The sequence below is a fragment of the Pseudorasbora parva genome, chromosome 5 (genome assembly GCF_024679245.1).
Source record: "Pseudorasbora parva isolate DD20220531a chromosome 5, ASM2467924v1, whole genome shotgun sequence".
NCBI classification, from domain to species: Eukaryota; Metazoa; Chordata; class Actinopteri; order Cypriniformes; family Gobionidae; genus Pseudorasbora; species Pseudorasbora parva.
Window position 1 is genome coordinate 35,068,720 of NC_090176.1, and position 14,309 is coordinate 35,083,028.

General features: G+C 36.4%; 1 protein-coding gene across 1 annotated transcript in view; it reads left to right on the forward strand.

Annotated features, from left to right (window-relative positions):
* itgbl1 (integrin, beta-like 1) overlaps positions 1-14,309 on the forward strand; it is a 58,546-nt gene that overhangs the window by 34,937 nt on the left and 9,300 nt on the right. Inside the window, exon 10 of the mRNA XM_067444010.1 lies at positions 6,898-7,014. Within this exon, the coding sequence (XP_067300111.1) occupies positions 6,898-7,014 (117 nt within the window). The remainder of the gene's footprint in view (positions 1-6,897; positions 7,015-14,309) is intronic.

Below are 14,309 nucleotides of genomic sequence, written 5' to 3' on the forward strand. Positions count from 1 at the left end.
GTACTGCGTTGAAACTTAGAAACAAATCTTTTAGTGAACCAGATGCATGGTATTATTTATTTTTCTCCCCCCAACCCATCCACCCACCCCCTCAGTACCATGTGTGGATCTTGGCACTGTGAAACCGTTTGTTCTGGTCTTTAGAGGAACATAGAGAGTTGGATGTGAGTTATATCTCTCTAATAAAAATAAATAAATGATTGAATTGTAACAAAGACACTAAAATGCATTAATTAGCTTTAATTCTTTCAGCTGTACCTTTAAAACATCTCAAATCTGCTGCTAAATTGTGCCCAAGCGCTATAATGAATTGGCAGGAGAAGAAAAAAATAGGGGGAAAAAAGAATGATTTTCTGGAGGGAAGCCAGTTTATTTAATTCATTGCAGCATGTATTGAAGTCAAATGTATCAGGGTATACCACTATGTATTCTGATTAACCCTATAAAGCCAGCTATATTTGATAACCAAATTTCTAAATCTCTAATAGGCTTCTGAATTATCAATATGATCAACAACAACAACAAAAACCTGTTGTACACAATATACATAATAATAATAATAATAATAATAATAATAATATTTTGTTACATTTATATAGCGCTTTTCTGGGTACTCAAAGCGCTTTACATATGGAGGAATCTCCTCAACCACCACCAATGCGCAGCATCCACCTCAATGATGCCACGGCAGCCATATTGCACCAGAATGCTCACCACACACCAGCTGATTAGTGGAGAGGAGACCAAGTGATGAAGCCAATCTGTATATGGGGATGATTAGGAGGCCATGATGGACAGGGGCCAGTGGACAAATTTTGCCAGGATGCCGGGGTTGTTTATGACCACAGAGAGTCAGGACCTCAGTTTAACGTCTCATCTGAAGGACGATGCTCTTTAACAGTAAAGTGTCCTCATCACTTTACTGGGGTGTTACAGGACCCACATAGATCACAGGGTGAGCGCCCCCTGCTGGCTTCACCAACACCTCTACCAGCAGCTGCAATGTTTTCCCAAGAGGTCTCCCAGGTACTGACCAGACTCAGCCCTGTTTAGCTTCAGTGGGAAACCAGACTTGGGCTACAGGGTGATATAGCTGCTGTTGCCTGCTTTATGGTTTATGCTTTTGTAGCAATGCCAAAAACGTCCCCCTTCAGGTTTTTACTGTAAAATCTTTACTGATTTGTATAAAGTAAACATAAGAATAACATTTATATTGTTTTGTAAAACTAGATAAACACTTACTAGACTGAATCAACTTGGATTTACTTAATATTGCTTACATTTCAAATATGATAAATAAGGTTTATGTGTATATAAACTCTCAATAATAATTGTATTGTATTACCGTATATATTTTGCCCCACACAATTTAACTTTGATTTAACAATTTTCAATTTGCACAGCTTTGATCATTAAACTAAACATTCAAATATTATCTTTCTAAGATGTATAATTAAGAGTGACAACTTGGATTCATATGCAGTTTTTTATAATTTATAGTAGTCCGTTATAATTTTATAAAGATTACATTACAAGTGATCAGAATTTCATCTTACTTTTTGGGCATTATATTGCAACTGAACCAAATTGCATATTTTCTCAGTTTGAACCTCCTCGAGTATGAGCTCATCAGAGGCGGACATTAGTGGAGTATTTTTACTTTCTACTCAAGTACATTTTTAAGTATATACTTTATCAGTTTTTCGTTAGAAAACTTTTACTTTACTACATTCCAAAGCATAATATATAATGCTGTACTTTTTACTGCACTACATTTCATAAATAAAAGTTGTTGTTTTCTTACATTTAATACTTACATTAAAAATGGAGTACTTTCTTGTACTCAAGTAAAACTTTGAATACTTTTACTTGAGTACAAGTATACAGTACTACTTTTTTAATGTAATTAAATATTAAATAATTTTCAATATGAAATGCATTGCTGTAAAAAGTACAATATTATGTTTTGGAATGTTGTGAAGTAAAAGTTTCCCAAAGAAGAACAAATAAAGTACATATACTTGAAAAACAAAATTACTTGGAAAGTAAAAATAATTCAGTACTGTCTGCCTCTGGAGCTCATATTGTCACTATATCATAACCAAAAACAAGCCTAAAATAGAAAATATTACTCTCTCTCTTTTTATGATTAAAAAAATAAATAGAAAAATAATAATAAAAAAATATTTTATTTATATATATATATATATATATATATATATATATATATATATATATACATACATACATACATACATACATACATACATACATACATACATACATACATACATACATACATACATACATACATACATACATACATACATACATACATACATACATACATACATACATACATACATACATACATACATACATACATATACTGTCAAGTACTGTCATGACATAATTGTCCTGCATTTTCCTGACATTTACAGCTCAGGTGTTTGGCTTGAAAAGTTAAAAAACTGTGTACTTCCGGTTTCCAGCATGGGATTTTAATGCCCAAGACAAGCCTCCACAAGATCGGCCCTGTGCCAACCGAGTAACTGACATAGAGATGAATGTGAGTGTTAACAAAAGAATCCACTGGATCTTAAAGATTTTCCTGAATACAGTTCGAATGGATCCCTGAGGCTTTACAGTTTAGCATCAATAATCCATAGATTCACCGTCCCTCCGTGCTGTGAGCATGTGCTATGAGATGTGGCCAGCAAATGATGATTTATATATCTGTTTATATAGATTTTCCCCCATGACTGGAGCTATAGGTCTGCTTGCTGCATCCATTATCCTGACAGCAGGTAATTATCTTCCGTTCTGAATTTCACTCTCACAATTAAGAAGGACTGTCATCCCGGCTGAATCAATCCAACATTTACACAGTGCCATGGAGAAGCCCCATAAGAGGGATTCCCATGCCACATTGCAGTTTGCTTGAGATTCATGAAGCCTCCGATTAAAAATGGATGTCTTGATGTCTTAAATCAGGCTTGCCTCATTCTTTTTACTGTGCCAATTTTTTCTAGTTAAGAATGATGGTCATCACTGCCGGCGACATGTAGCAAATGGACACAGATAAAGCAGGATTTACTAGAAGAGCTTGTAAATGGCTTTGAGAGGAAACAAAGAGTTGAGGCGCTGAAAAGAGAAAATCTGGAAGATTTCACGTTCTCTTAAGCCTGGAATATCCTCCAGGAAACACCTGTTCTGAGAGAGTGTTTCTGCTGAGGCTGGAAAACCAAGTTGATTCTTTTATGAATTTGTCAGCAGTTCCATTGTGTATGATCTTTAGGTCTAACATTTGGCATTTAAATGATATCTGAAAGATATTTACTGTATGGTTGTATATTATGGCATTTGAGAAGCAACAAATGAGTGATTGCACAGTTTTTTTTTTTATAGCACGGAAGTTACTAAGTGTCAGTTTTTACACTATTCATTAGTTCACTAATACACTCTATAGATTACCGTGCGGAGCCCGTATACAAAGAATGCATCTTGATTAAACATGCACAGCAGCAATCATTCAACACTCCCAGCCGTCTTACGGAGGGAAAAGAGGCCTAATTTGCCACGCAGATGTTGACTGGTATCCAGTGTGTTGTAGGAACTGCTTGGCGTGATGAGCGATCTTTTAAAGCAAATCAGCAGAATTAGGGCTGATTGCAATCACTTCCTCTGAGTTTAATAATGGTGTCCTTCTCCAGTGCACAAGGACCAAGTGGTATTCTGCACTGAGAGGGAATGTACTTTCTGAATGTGTCCAATTAGTATGGATGCTTATATGTGTATGAATGCTGTTGAATTGTGGGTTGAACATTAAAGTCAAGTAAAAAATAAATTTATATAAATATATGCAAATGTAAAAATATACCTTATGCTATAGAAATTACATTTTCAAAACAAATATGCTAAAGAAATGAATTGTAGTTGTTGGTTTGTGAATGTGTTGCATGCAGAGTGCTGTGTCATTGTGGCGGCCCTTTTGGCTGCTAGTGGGCAGCATCTGAAAAGTGGACCCGAGATGCCTTTAAATGTCACATCTTAACACAACTCAGACTGTCCTCCCTGACCTTTCATTTCCTTTGCTGATTGAAAGGCTTCCAAATGCTATGTTTCAAAATTGTCTGACAATATTGCAAAGAAAAAAAGTGGTAAATCTAGTCTTTCTCCCCAGATTGCTCTATATTCAGTATCGGCAAATGATGAGAAGTGGTGCATTAGGAACACATCAAATATTAACGCATCTTAAAATGTGAAAAGCTGTATGTGGTGATTAAATTGGAATCTCAGAGTATATACGATTATAAACGAAAATAGTTCCATCCAAAAGACGTTTTGTTCCTGAATGAATCCGTGATTATATTATATTATATTATTACTGCAGTTTACAGTTTTCTATTTTTTATTCATACAAACCTACATGCATTTGCATCTAAAAACCTACCGTGAAAGGGTCCACCCCTGGTTCTTTGTGGCTTTTGACATTTCTTAATTGCATTTTAAAAGGCAGACAGTTTGAAACCTTCTCACCCCCTTAAGCACCCCAGAAGTCTCATTTGCATGAACCTCAGTATTTGGCAGGTTCATGCTTCACGGGACACATCAGGATACACTCAGCACGGCTCCAGCACGCTTGTCATTTAATGTCATAGCTGGCAGAGGTCTGTGCAGCCAAACACTGGTGTCTTTACAAGCCTGATTGTCCTTGTGAAGTTTGTGGCACAAGAGTGATACAGTCTTGGCATACATCATCAACAGTCTTTCCAGATATGCCAAAGAATAACTTCAAAAAGGCTGTGTCCCAATTCGCATTTGTCCTAAATAGTATAGGAGATTAGAATTAGTGTGTCCTACATTGAAAATAAGCATTTCAAAGGTGGGTTTCATAAGTAGCCTACACATTATAAAAATAATCTTTACTCTTTTTTGGCATCTATGGTTCCATGAAGAAACTTAAACATCCATGGAAACTTTTCATTGCACAAAAGGTTATAAACTGAGTAACTCTTTCCCCTGTTCTTCAGATTATTTAAAAGTTCTTCACACTAAGAATAAATGGATATATCACCTCGCCAAATCTGCATTAGTCTGCTATTAATGGCTCAAGCCTCTGTTACTAGCTTTAAAATTATGTTTTGGATTTAGCAATGGAGGCTTGGGGATTAAATGTGTAAGAAACTTGTCCTACACACAAGTGCGTTTTAAGGACTAAAAACTGACAAATGTCTTGAAATACATCCTCTGAAAAATGTTTTGAAGTGTGGTAACCATAGCATAAGTGGAATACTTGACTTATTAATGTTTAATTATTCGAAAAATAATGCACACCTGAGGTGGTAATGCGACCACGACGGTCGTCAATTATTCCTTACATGTTGGGTTCCCCTAAGAAGCTTTCATGAAACAATTCTAACTATTATAATAATATTCACATTCGATGTTATGTCGAAAGGGAACTAATGTGTTCGAGACCTGCCTGGAAGTTTAGCCGTGTTTTTTTTCCTGACAACAGTTGCACACCTTAGAACGTTTGTCAAATAATCAGATTCAAGATTCAAGTTATTTTAATGGTATCGCTGTGAAAAGAAGAACACTTTTGGCACTTTTATTTTTAGGTGTATGCATATTTTTGGGCTATAATAACACCCACGGAACCTTGAGCCCTTGGTGTCAACACAATCGTCAGTTGTTTCAAGGCAGAATTGCATTGTTTAGTATAAGTCTGTAAATTGTGAAATAGCCAATAACTACAGAAAACTACAGAGTTGATAATATGACATAAATCCCAGTCTAACACAGAACAGCTGGTGCTGCTCCCTGTACAACGTTTACTCTAAATGCCCATCTCAGGATTTAAGCACCATGGTCATAAATTTTTAATAATGTAACTCTTAGAGATGAATTAGGGGTCGTATTATTGGAAATTGATGATGCTGAGCCATTATGATGTTTAACAATTTAAAGGAATTGGGCTTTTGTCTTGGCACCTGCACAGGCACGGCTCCCTAGAGAATTGAACTTGCCGGATGGCTGTCTCTCAAATATTGTGAAGGAATTAATTGTTTCGATTCGGACCAAAGCGCAGTACATGATCAGCGAGGGAGCCATTAATCACACTGAAGCTGCCAGCGCTGCTTTCTCCGTTTACGCACACATAATGCCACCAGGCACCGTGAAAGCATATGGAAAAGATACAATCTCTCCGTCTAGTGCATCGTGTGTTTCATTCTGTCTGTATAAAGGTATTGCGAATCAATTTATGCTTAGTAGTTTAGTTTGTCAGTACGAAAATCAACTCATTGAGCTCCACTTGTTGTTGACAGTTCTGTATGAGTTGGTATAGTGATGGATAACGCTATTAGAGAAGTGAGAATGAAAGAAATAAGACAGGTGGTTAGTCGTTAAATGCTTTTTTCATTCTTTGCACACTCGTGCAGCTTGACATGCAAGCTTAAAGGATGGGCCACATGACGTCACTCAAGCTAATCGATAAAGGAGAAGCGTTTTGACATCACCAGTTACCGTGGCAACGGCAGCACGCAGCTTTTATCTGCTTGGCAGGCTGAGAGGTTGTCAGACAGGGCGTTGCTTTGTTGTTCTCCTCGCCTGCACGGAGCTGGAGTTGTAACGGCTGTCAATGTCAAACAACGGCAGTGCCACTTTAGCAGACTAATGTGCTCTATGAGAAGCATAGACTCAGGCACTCAGTGCTATTCAGTGCAATGAGCAGTTGACCTTGAAAAGCCAAATTCAAGGTGAAACTTAGGTTTGAACTACCTTCATACAAGATCTTGATAATAAAATAGCACAAATAGCCACATTGGATTGCATTGTTTCATACTCATGTTTTTGCTTTCTTTCCAGTCACAGAGTATTTGTGTGTTTCAGGGCAGTGTTTGTGTGGCCAGTGCACATGCCACCCACCCGGAGATAAACGCATACACGGAAAGAACTGTGAGTGTGACGACAGGCAGTGTGAGGACCTGAACAGAGAGATCTGTGGAGGTAACACACAAACACACGCAGCAGGACAGATAAGCATAATGGTGCCATTGATTGATATCTCTGTGGTGCGTCTATGAACATCTTATAAAAAACTGAATGGGAATTGACCATAGTCATGCTCACCATAGCTGCATTTATCTGATCACAAAGATCATTTTCTGTGTAATTCAACTAAAATGTAATTCATTGAATTGTTGGCAAAGCTGATTTTTTTTTCAGGATAGTTTGATGAAAAGAAAGTTAAAACGAACAACATTCATTAAAAAAGAAATTTTTGTGTATCTCTATTTTCCTCGTTTAATAAAATTAGGATGGGATAGCCTACTTAAGCGCGTATGTAACTTTCCAACCAAATGTAATGCTGGTGGAACAAAAGTTTTTATTATTATACATTTTTGTACATAATTTTTGTCGACACTTGCCATAATAAACATTATAAAGCTGTACACAGCAAGAAACACTACCGGTATATCTTTCTTTATTGCCGCTAGTAGCTCTTTTTATTATTTAATTACTTTTGGTGGATCCAAGCTTTTTATTTTTACACCATCATAGGGGCTTCCAGCAAAACTCTTCCCTCTTGTTTCAGCGCAATGTATGAGTTTTTCCATTTTCTATAATCATGATCATGTACAAGCTTGTGGGTTTAAACATTAAACTATAAAGACTCCATCTGACTGAACAAAACATCATTCAATCCACCAAGGACATGACATATTAGGTCTATATTTTTATGCATTATGATGGAATGTTACATGTTACGTCTGACTTTGGGGATATTGATAATAAACACTAGGGAACTAATCATGCGATTCATACGGTTCTGCCAAGGGCAAGTAGGTAATTAATAAAGAATGAGCATCTACCCCGCATTAGTCTCCTTTCCTGGCCGCTCTCAGAACATACGCATTATGGATTGGTTCAAACAGGCAAAGCGGTGCACCTTTTAAAGGTAGTGTAGGTAACTTTCAGAGAGGCTAACAATAGCGAGCTAGCTTTGATCCCACACTCCCTTCAGAGCACTACAAAGCCACGCCTCCTCCAAAACACATGAATGCATACAGCAAGGCGAAAAACAAAAGTGTCACGAGAGATGGCATTAAACCACCTCACGTCTCAAAGCACACATTACAATAATAATGAACATAAACAACTTAAAGAAAACTGACCTGTACCACCTGACAGCTGCAGATTAAGAAGAAGCATGCCATTCTACTTCATCTTCTTCTTTTGTTAATGGTGATTTACATAACCTACTTATGCACATCGCCACCTATTGAGTGGTTGTAAAAAAAAAAATCCAATGTTTTCTTTTAATAAGTAATCTTCATCCACTAAGAATAAGGATTATATTTTTTGCTTCATGCTAATTGTGAGAGGACAATAAATTAAATAATGCATATATTTGAATTGTTTTAACATTTAAACTTATTTTTTATTATTTTTTACTCAAATTCTTTATAATTAATATTTAATATTGTATATTATAAAACTGGAACAAATGGGGTCACATTAATAACTATATTATTTATTTAAAATACATCTGAATACCTCTTAATCAAACTAACCCTGGAACATAACCTGCTCCAGAGGAGGTTATGTTCAGAGACTGAGTTTCCATGGTTATTTACATACCCTGAAAGTTACCTCCGTGTTTGGAACCGAAAGTTGAGGTTATCCGCTAACTTACTCACATAACCTGCCATTTGATGAATTGAAATACATTCCTTTAACCATCCTCAGTCTTTAAAGGGATAGTTCACTTTAAAATGAAAATTCTGTCATCCTTTACTCACCCCCAAGTTGTTTCAAACCTGTATGAATTTCTTTCTTCAGTTGAACACAAGGGAATATATTTTGAATAATGTCAGTAACCAAACAGTTAACTGGAGCCATTGACTTCCATAGTAGGAAAAAAAAAATACTATGGAAGTCAATGGCTCCAGTTAACTGTTTGGTTACTGACATTCTTCAAAATATATTACCTTGTGTTCAGCTGAAGAAAGAAATTCATACAGGTTTGAAACAACTTGGGGGTGAGTAAAGGATGACAGAATTTTCATTTTAAAGTGAACTATCACTTTAAGTTTTACCCATTTAGGCCAATTTGCAAACCAGTTGCATACATGACAGGCAAACAGTGTAATTAGCCAATCAGTGTAATTAGCGACTTGTCAACATGTACTTTGCCACACTTTAGAGCCTCTATGAGAATGTAATGAGCTAAAGGCAATCACAAATCTCTGAAACTTTATTAATTGATGTTGCTTTTGGACACTCTTACTTTTAGAAAGAGTTTTGTATTACATGCTATTTCATCTCATATTTTTAGAATATTCGTTTTGCTTTATATCTTTACTGTTAATTATGTATCATCATTTAAATGAAGATGCACTCCTTGGAGAAAATGGCCCTTCTAAAAACCTGCCAAAATGATTAATCAACACCTTAAATTTAATCCCACTTCTCTGAGAAGTTTGCACTCTTGTTTGGAGCATCTAGGCACAGAGTGTTGTCTTGGCAAAGTTTTTGCATAGGCCAAACGCTCACCACTTTAGTCATTTGACATTTTAATAGCATTGACATTTTGACATTCTATTTGCTTTTGAATAGCAGCTTGAGTCATGTAGATCACATGTACTGTACTTTAAGAAGAAGACACCACAGGAATATTGGCACTGGAAATCATTTACAGACTTGTTTATTCCTAGAATTGGCTGGCATAGAAACAGATTTGACACATTCTATTAAGTTTCACTAGTGGACAGAAAGCAATACTAAACCAGAAGATTTTCATGCCCTCATGCTGGGGTTGTCCGCACCTGAGCACGTCTGTTTCTGTGTATGATGTATATGACTGTTTCATGAGTGCTTGTCCAGACAAAGTTGTCCTTAAGCCTGCATATGGCTGAGATCTGTTGCCACAACTTTTACTTTAGACTAGATTAAAAAAGACTAATTGCTTTTAACTTCTTCTCCAATACTTTCACTACTGCTATGATGATTTAAGCCATATACAGTGCTAACACCTGACACAAAATACTTACTCACCCTCATGTCATTCCAAACCCGTAATACCTTAGTTGATCTTCAGAACACAAATTAAGATATTTTTGATGAAATCCGAGGGCTCTCTGATCCCTACATAGACATTTCAAGGCCCAGAAAGGTGGTAAAGACATTGTTAAAATAGTCCATGTGACTCCAGTGGTTTAGCCTTAATGTTATGACAAGACGAGAATACTTTTTGTGCGCAAAACAAACAAAAGTAACGACTAATGTTGTCACGATACCAAAATTATGACTTTGCTACGATACCAGACTAAAATACCTCGATACGATACTAAATCAATACCATGGTCAAAAACAACCCCAGTAAAAGTAATTGAAAAATATGACAACAGAACTTTTTCTAAAAAAAAATCCCTTGGCCAGCATATTCCTTCCCTGGTTTTGACCATTACCTCCTCTTATTGCGATAATAACTACATGCCAGTGTGAAGATCTTTACAGAGATCACATTATCAATCATGTTATCATTCGCTAACCTTTCACTTCTCAACAGTTTGGGATGACCAAAATCTTATTTCATGATACGAGTAATTTAATATTTTTTAAATGTAATTTTATAATTATAATATAGATTTTTAACTGTATCTTTATTTTTAAAAATAAGCAAAAATGCAAATTAGCCTACAAACAATATGACCAAAACAGTGCTTTATTTTTCAGCTACATTGGGTCTATTTAACAGTAGCAAGTCCAAAAATAACTAAATAATAATAATCGTGGTGGAGGATTCGTTGCGCAGCAGAAGTGCCAGACTTATTTTAAACTGCACATTCAGCACCACCGCTCCCTAATCACAGAGTATACACGCCATCGCAAAATATAAAGTGAAAGTAAACGGGAATGCGCATTCAGATACGATTTTAATATGTTACCGCTGTTTGAAAGCGACTCCCTGAGGTACGCGAATATCTCCCAATATGAAAATATATCTATTTGTAACCTGTATCATGCTTAAAGAAAAAAATGGTCTCTTTGCACTTTAAATATTGAGCTTTGATTATGGTTACTGTTTACACTTAATATCTATGATCAATTTGTGGGAAGGAATTCAGTTAGGAGGTCAAATGAAGCTCGTGCAGTTCTGAGGTCTGAAGAGACAATCATACTAGAAAGGTTCTAGTCATGTATTTCATTATTGTGGATTTCTTAAAAATACTATTTAAAAATCTTGTCTCGTTCTCGTGAACCCAATCTCATGTCTCATGAGATAAGTGTCTTGTCACACCCCTAGTATTCACAAATTACAGCCCTTCCGGGTTCTACAGAAGAACGGTGGCTTACCATTGGCCGAGCACGATTGGAGCACATACATGTGTTGTGATGCTTCTGTGAATCACGTGGGAGACGGAAGAGAAGAGATTTTTCGATCCAATCAATTCCCGATGGACAAAATGAAACATTCATTGTTTGTGAGAAGCAGTTTGTGTGTGTGTGTGTGTGTGTGTGTGTGTGTGTGTGTGTGTGTGTGTGTGTGTGTGTGTGTGTGTGTGTGTGTGTGTGTGTGTGTGTGTGTGTGTGTGTGTGTGTGTGTGTGTGTGTGTGTGTGTGTGTGTGTGTGTGTGTGTGTGTATAAAATGTCACAATAGGTAAGAAAATACTACAGAAGTATTCCACAGAAGAATTCCACAGAAGAAATTAAATCATACTGGTTTGGAATCACGCAAGACTTTTTTCTTTCATTTTTTAGTGAACAGTTTATTTAACCATAATCCTAATACTTACGCAAATCCTATTCCTTCACACAGGGACTGTTCAAGTTTTGGAAAGATGCTATATACATTTAATAATAATAATAATAATATAAAATCGTCAAAAACTTTAGGTGTCATTTTTCATTCATTCAGAAGGTTGAATATAACAAGCATATTTTACTTACAAACTATTTACAAGTGTTTGTAAGTGACAACTCTCAGACACACGTTAGAGGGTGTTCACACAGGACGTTTTCTTGCATTCCAAAACACCTAAATGTAGATGAAATCACCGTAATGGGACAGAAAGCACAGAGACATATTTTGCCAACTTTTAAAAATATGCTGTTATAAAGGACTGGTTAGAATGATTTATGTCGTTTTAGCTGTTTTAATTTCACTATTAATAAAAACAGCATCATTTTCCCAATTATCTGTGAGCAATACATATCTGCCACCAATATTAATGTCATACAAATCTGTCATACTGTTATCTAGTCTATTGCAGTGCCATTCGAGAAACCCCTGTGAAAATGCGATGACAGACGAGCACAACAATTTCAACCGCGGTACACGTCAGTATATTAAGAACGACATGTCTCCTCTTTTGGTGGGGATACAAATTTAATGCGGCTGCTTTCTGAATGCGTATTGTGTTGTGTCACTAAGCGACCAGCCGCCACAGCTCAGCCGGCTGCCCTTGTGTGGGCCAGCCCTAGGAGATGTTTAAATATGTATAGGGCTGGAGACTGTGACTGCCCGAGTCACAGTCAGACAGATGAGAGTCTGCTAACAGAGGAGAAGTGTGGAAACACGGCATCCCTCCAGCTCTCAGCTCAGAGAGCCAGCCATCACACACGCTGATGAAACGTTCATCTCAGCTAATTGCATAGATGGTCCTGCAGGACTGAATTGGTGTTGAAATGAAGGGCAGCCTTCAGATATGCCTCGCCTATCATGGGATCTTTAGCCCTTGAGAAGCCATTTCAGCTGTATTAACATGAAAGTGTTTTACTGAAATGCAGGATCATCAATATTTCAGATTGGATTTATATCATTTTACAAGGCACTTTCCTGAGAGTTTAAGACTAGGCTACATTCTTTGGAAAATATCCTTCTGAAGATAGGTGTGAGAAGCACCGTGGATTCAAACATGCCCACACTCGAATTGCATTTACAGGCGGGATAATGTGGAATCGCAGGTGTGCTTTAATTGAAAGGACTGGGGTGCCACTCACCAAAGCAATTAAATGCTCTCGTAGGCTGACTGATTGAAGCAGTCAAGCATGTAGCTCTACCACGAGTGCATCAAACTTTAAGCCTGTATACCTACACCCACAAAATAAACCAGTTAGAGAGAGGAAGACAAAGATATTAAAATGCAGTTATTATAAGGTACAATGGGAATACATTGCCACCCCACCCATTTATACGAAATGGTTACAAACAGCACCTGTTCTGTTTAATTAATCACTGTGGCATTTTATAACCTCCAGAGTAATTACTTTATAAGAACTTTACAAGCATATTTCACAAATGCATCTCTGTTTTCATTCGGCCCACTTTGCACATCCTCCGTAACAAATATGTTTCCTCTCCACTGTAAATAAACTATTGAATTGGGTACGTTCCTTCCTACTTTGATTTGGTGTTCAAAACTGGATAAAATTACCTTGGACAAAATGAACACACACACACACACACACACACACACACACACACACACACACACACACACACACACACACACACACACACACACACACACACACACACACACATATATATAAAATATAAAATAGCATTTTTAAAAATGTATTAAATACAGCAGAGCTTGTTCATAGATAATATACTGTCTTCATGACATTGTCGCATTCAAGTGCTTTATTGTCGGAAAGAACAACCCAACAAAAACTAGGAACGTTTTTGTTAGCTTTTATTTTTTGCAACCATAAAATAACATTCCCTGAGTGTTACAGGGCAATTATTTGCAAGTAAATAAACCTTTCAATTAAAATGTTTTTGTGACGTTTTGTGATGTTTTTGTGACGGCCATTTTGTTTTACAGCCTGACTGACTAAAATATGCTCATCTATCTCTCTATTGATTAATTACTAATAATTAATATAGATACAATATAATTTCAGAGAGATTTGACACGCCTAATTGAAGAGAACATGACGTTAATCAAGAAGTGATCAAGAAACTAATGCTAAGTCATGTTAAACTGTACACTTGTACACAATTGTTAGAATAACGTTAGGGAAAAATTAAAATAACCTTTTATTCTAAAACTAACATTTTATTTCCCTTAAAAAAATCTTTCCTGGCTAACCTAAAACAAACCTTTAAAAAAAACATTCTGGGAACCAATGTTCTGAGAACATTCTGAGAACCAAAAATTGTTTGCTGGAAAAGGACACTTAGTTTATTCTTGCCCATTTATTGGGAAAATCTTGTTAAAGCCAAAATTATATTTAGCATCCCATTCATTGACCATACGGGCTATACATTCTCACTACGCTAATTTAT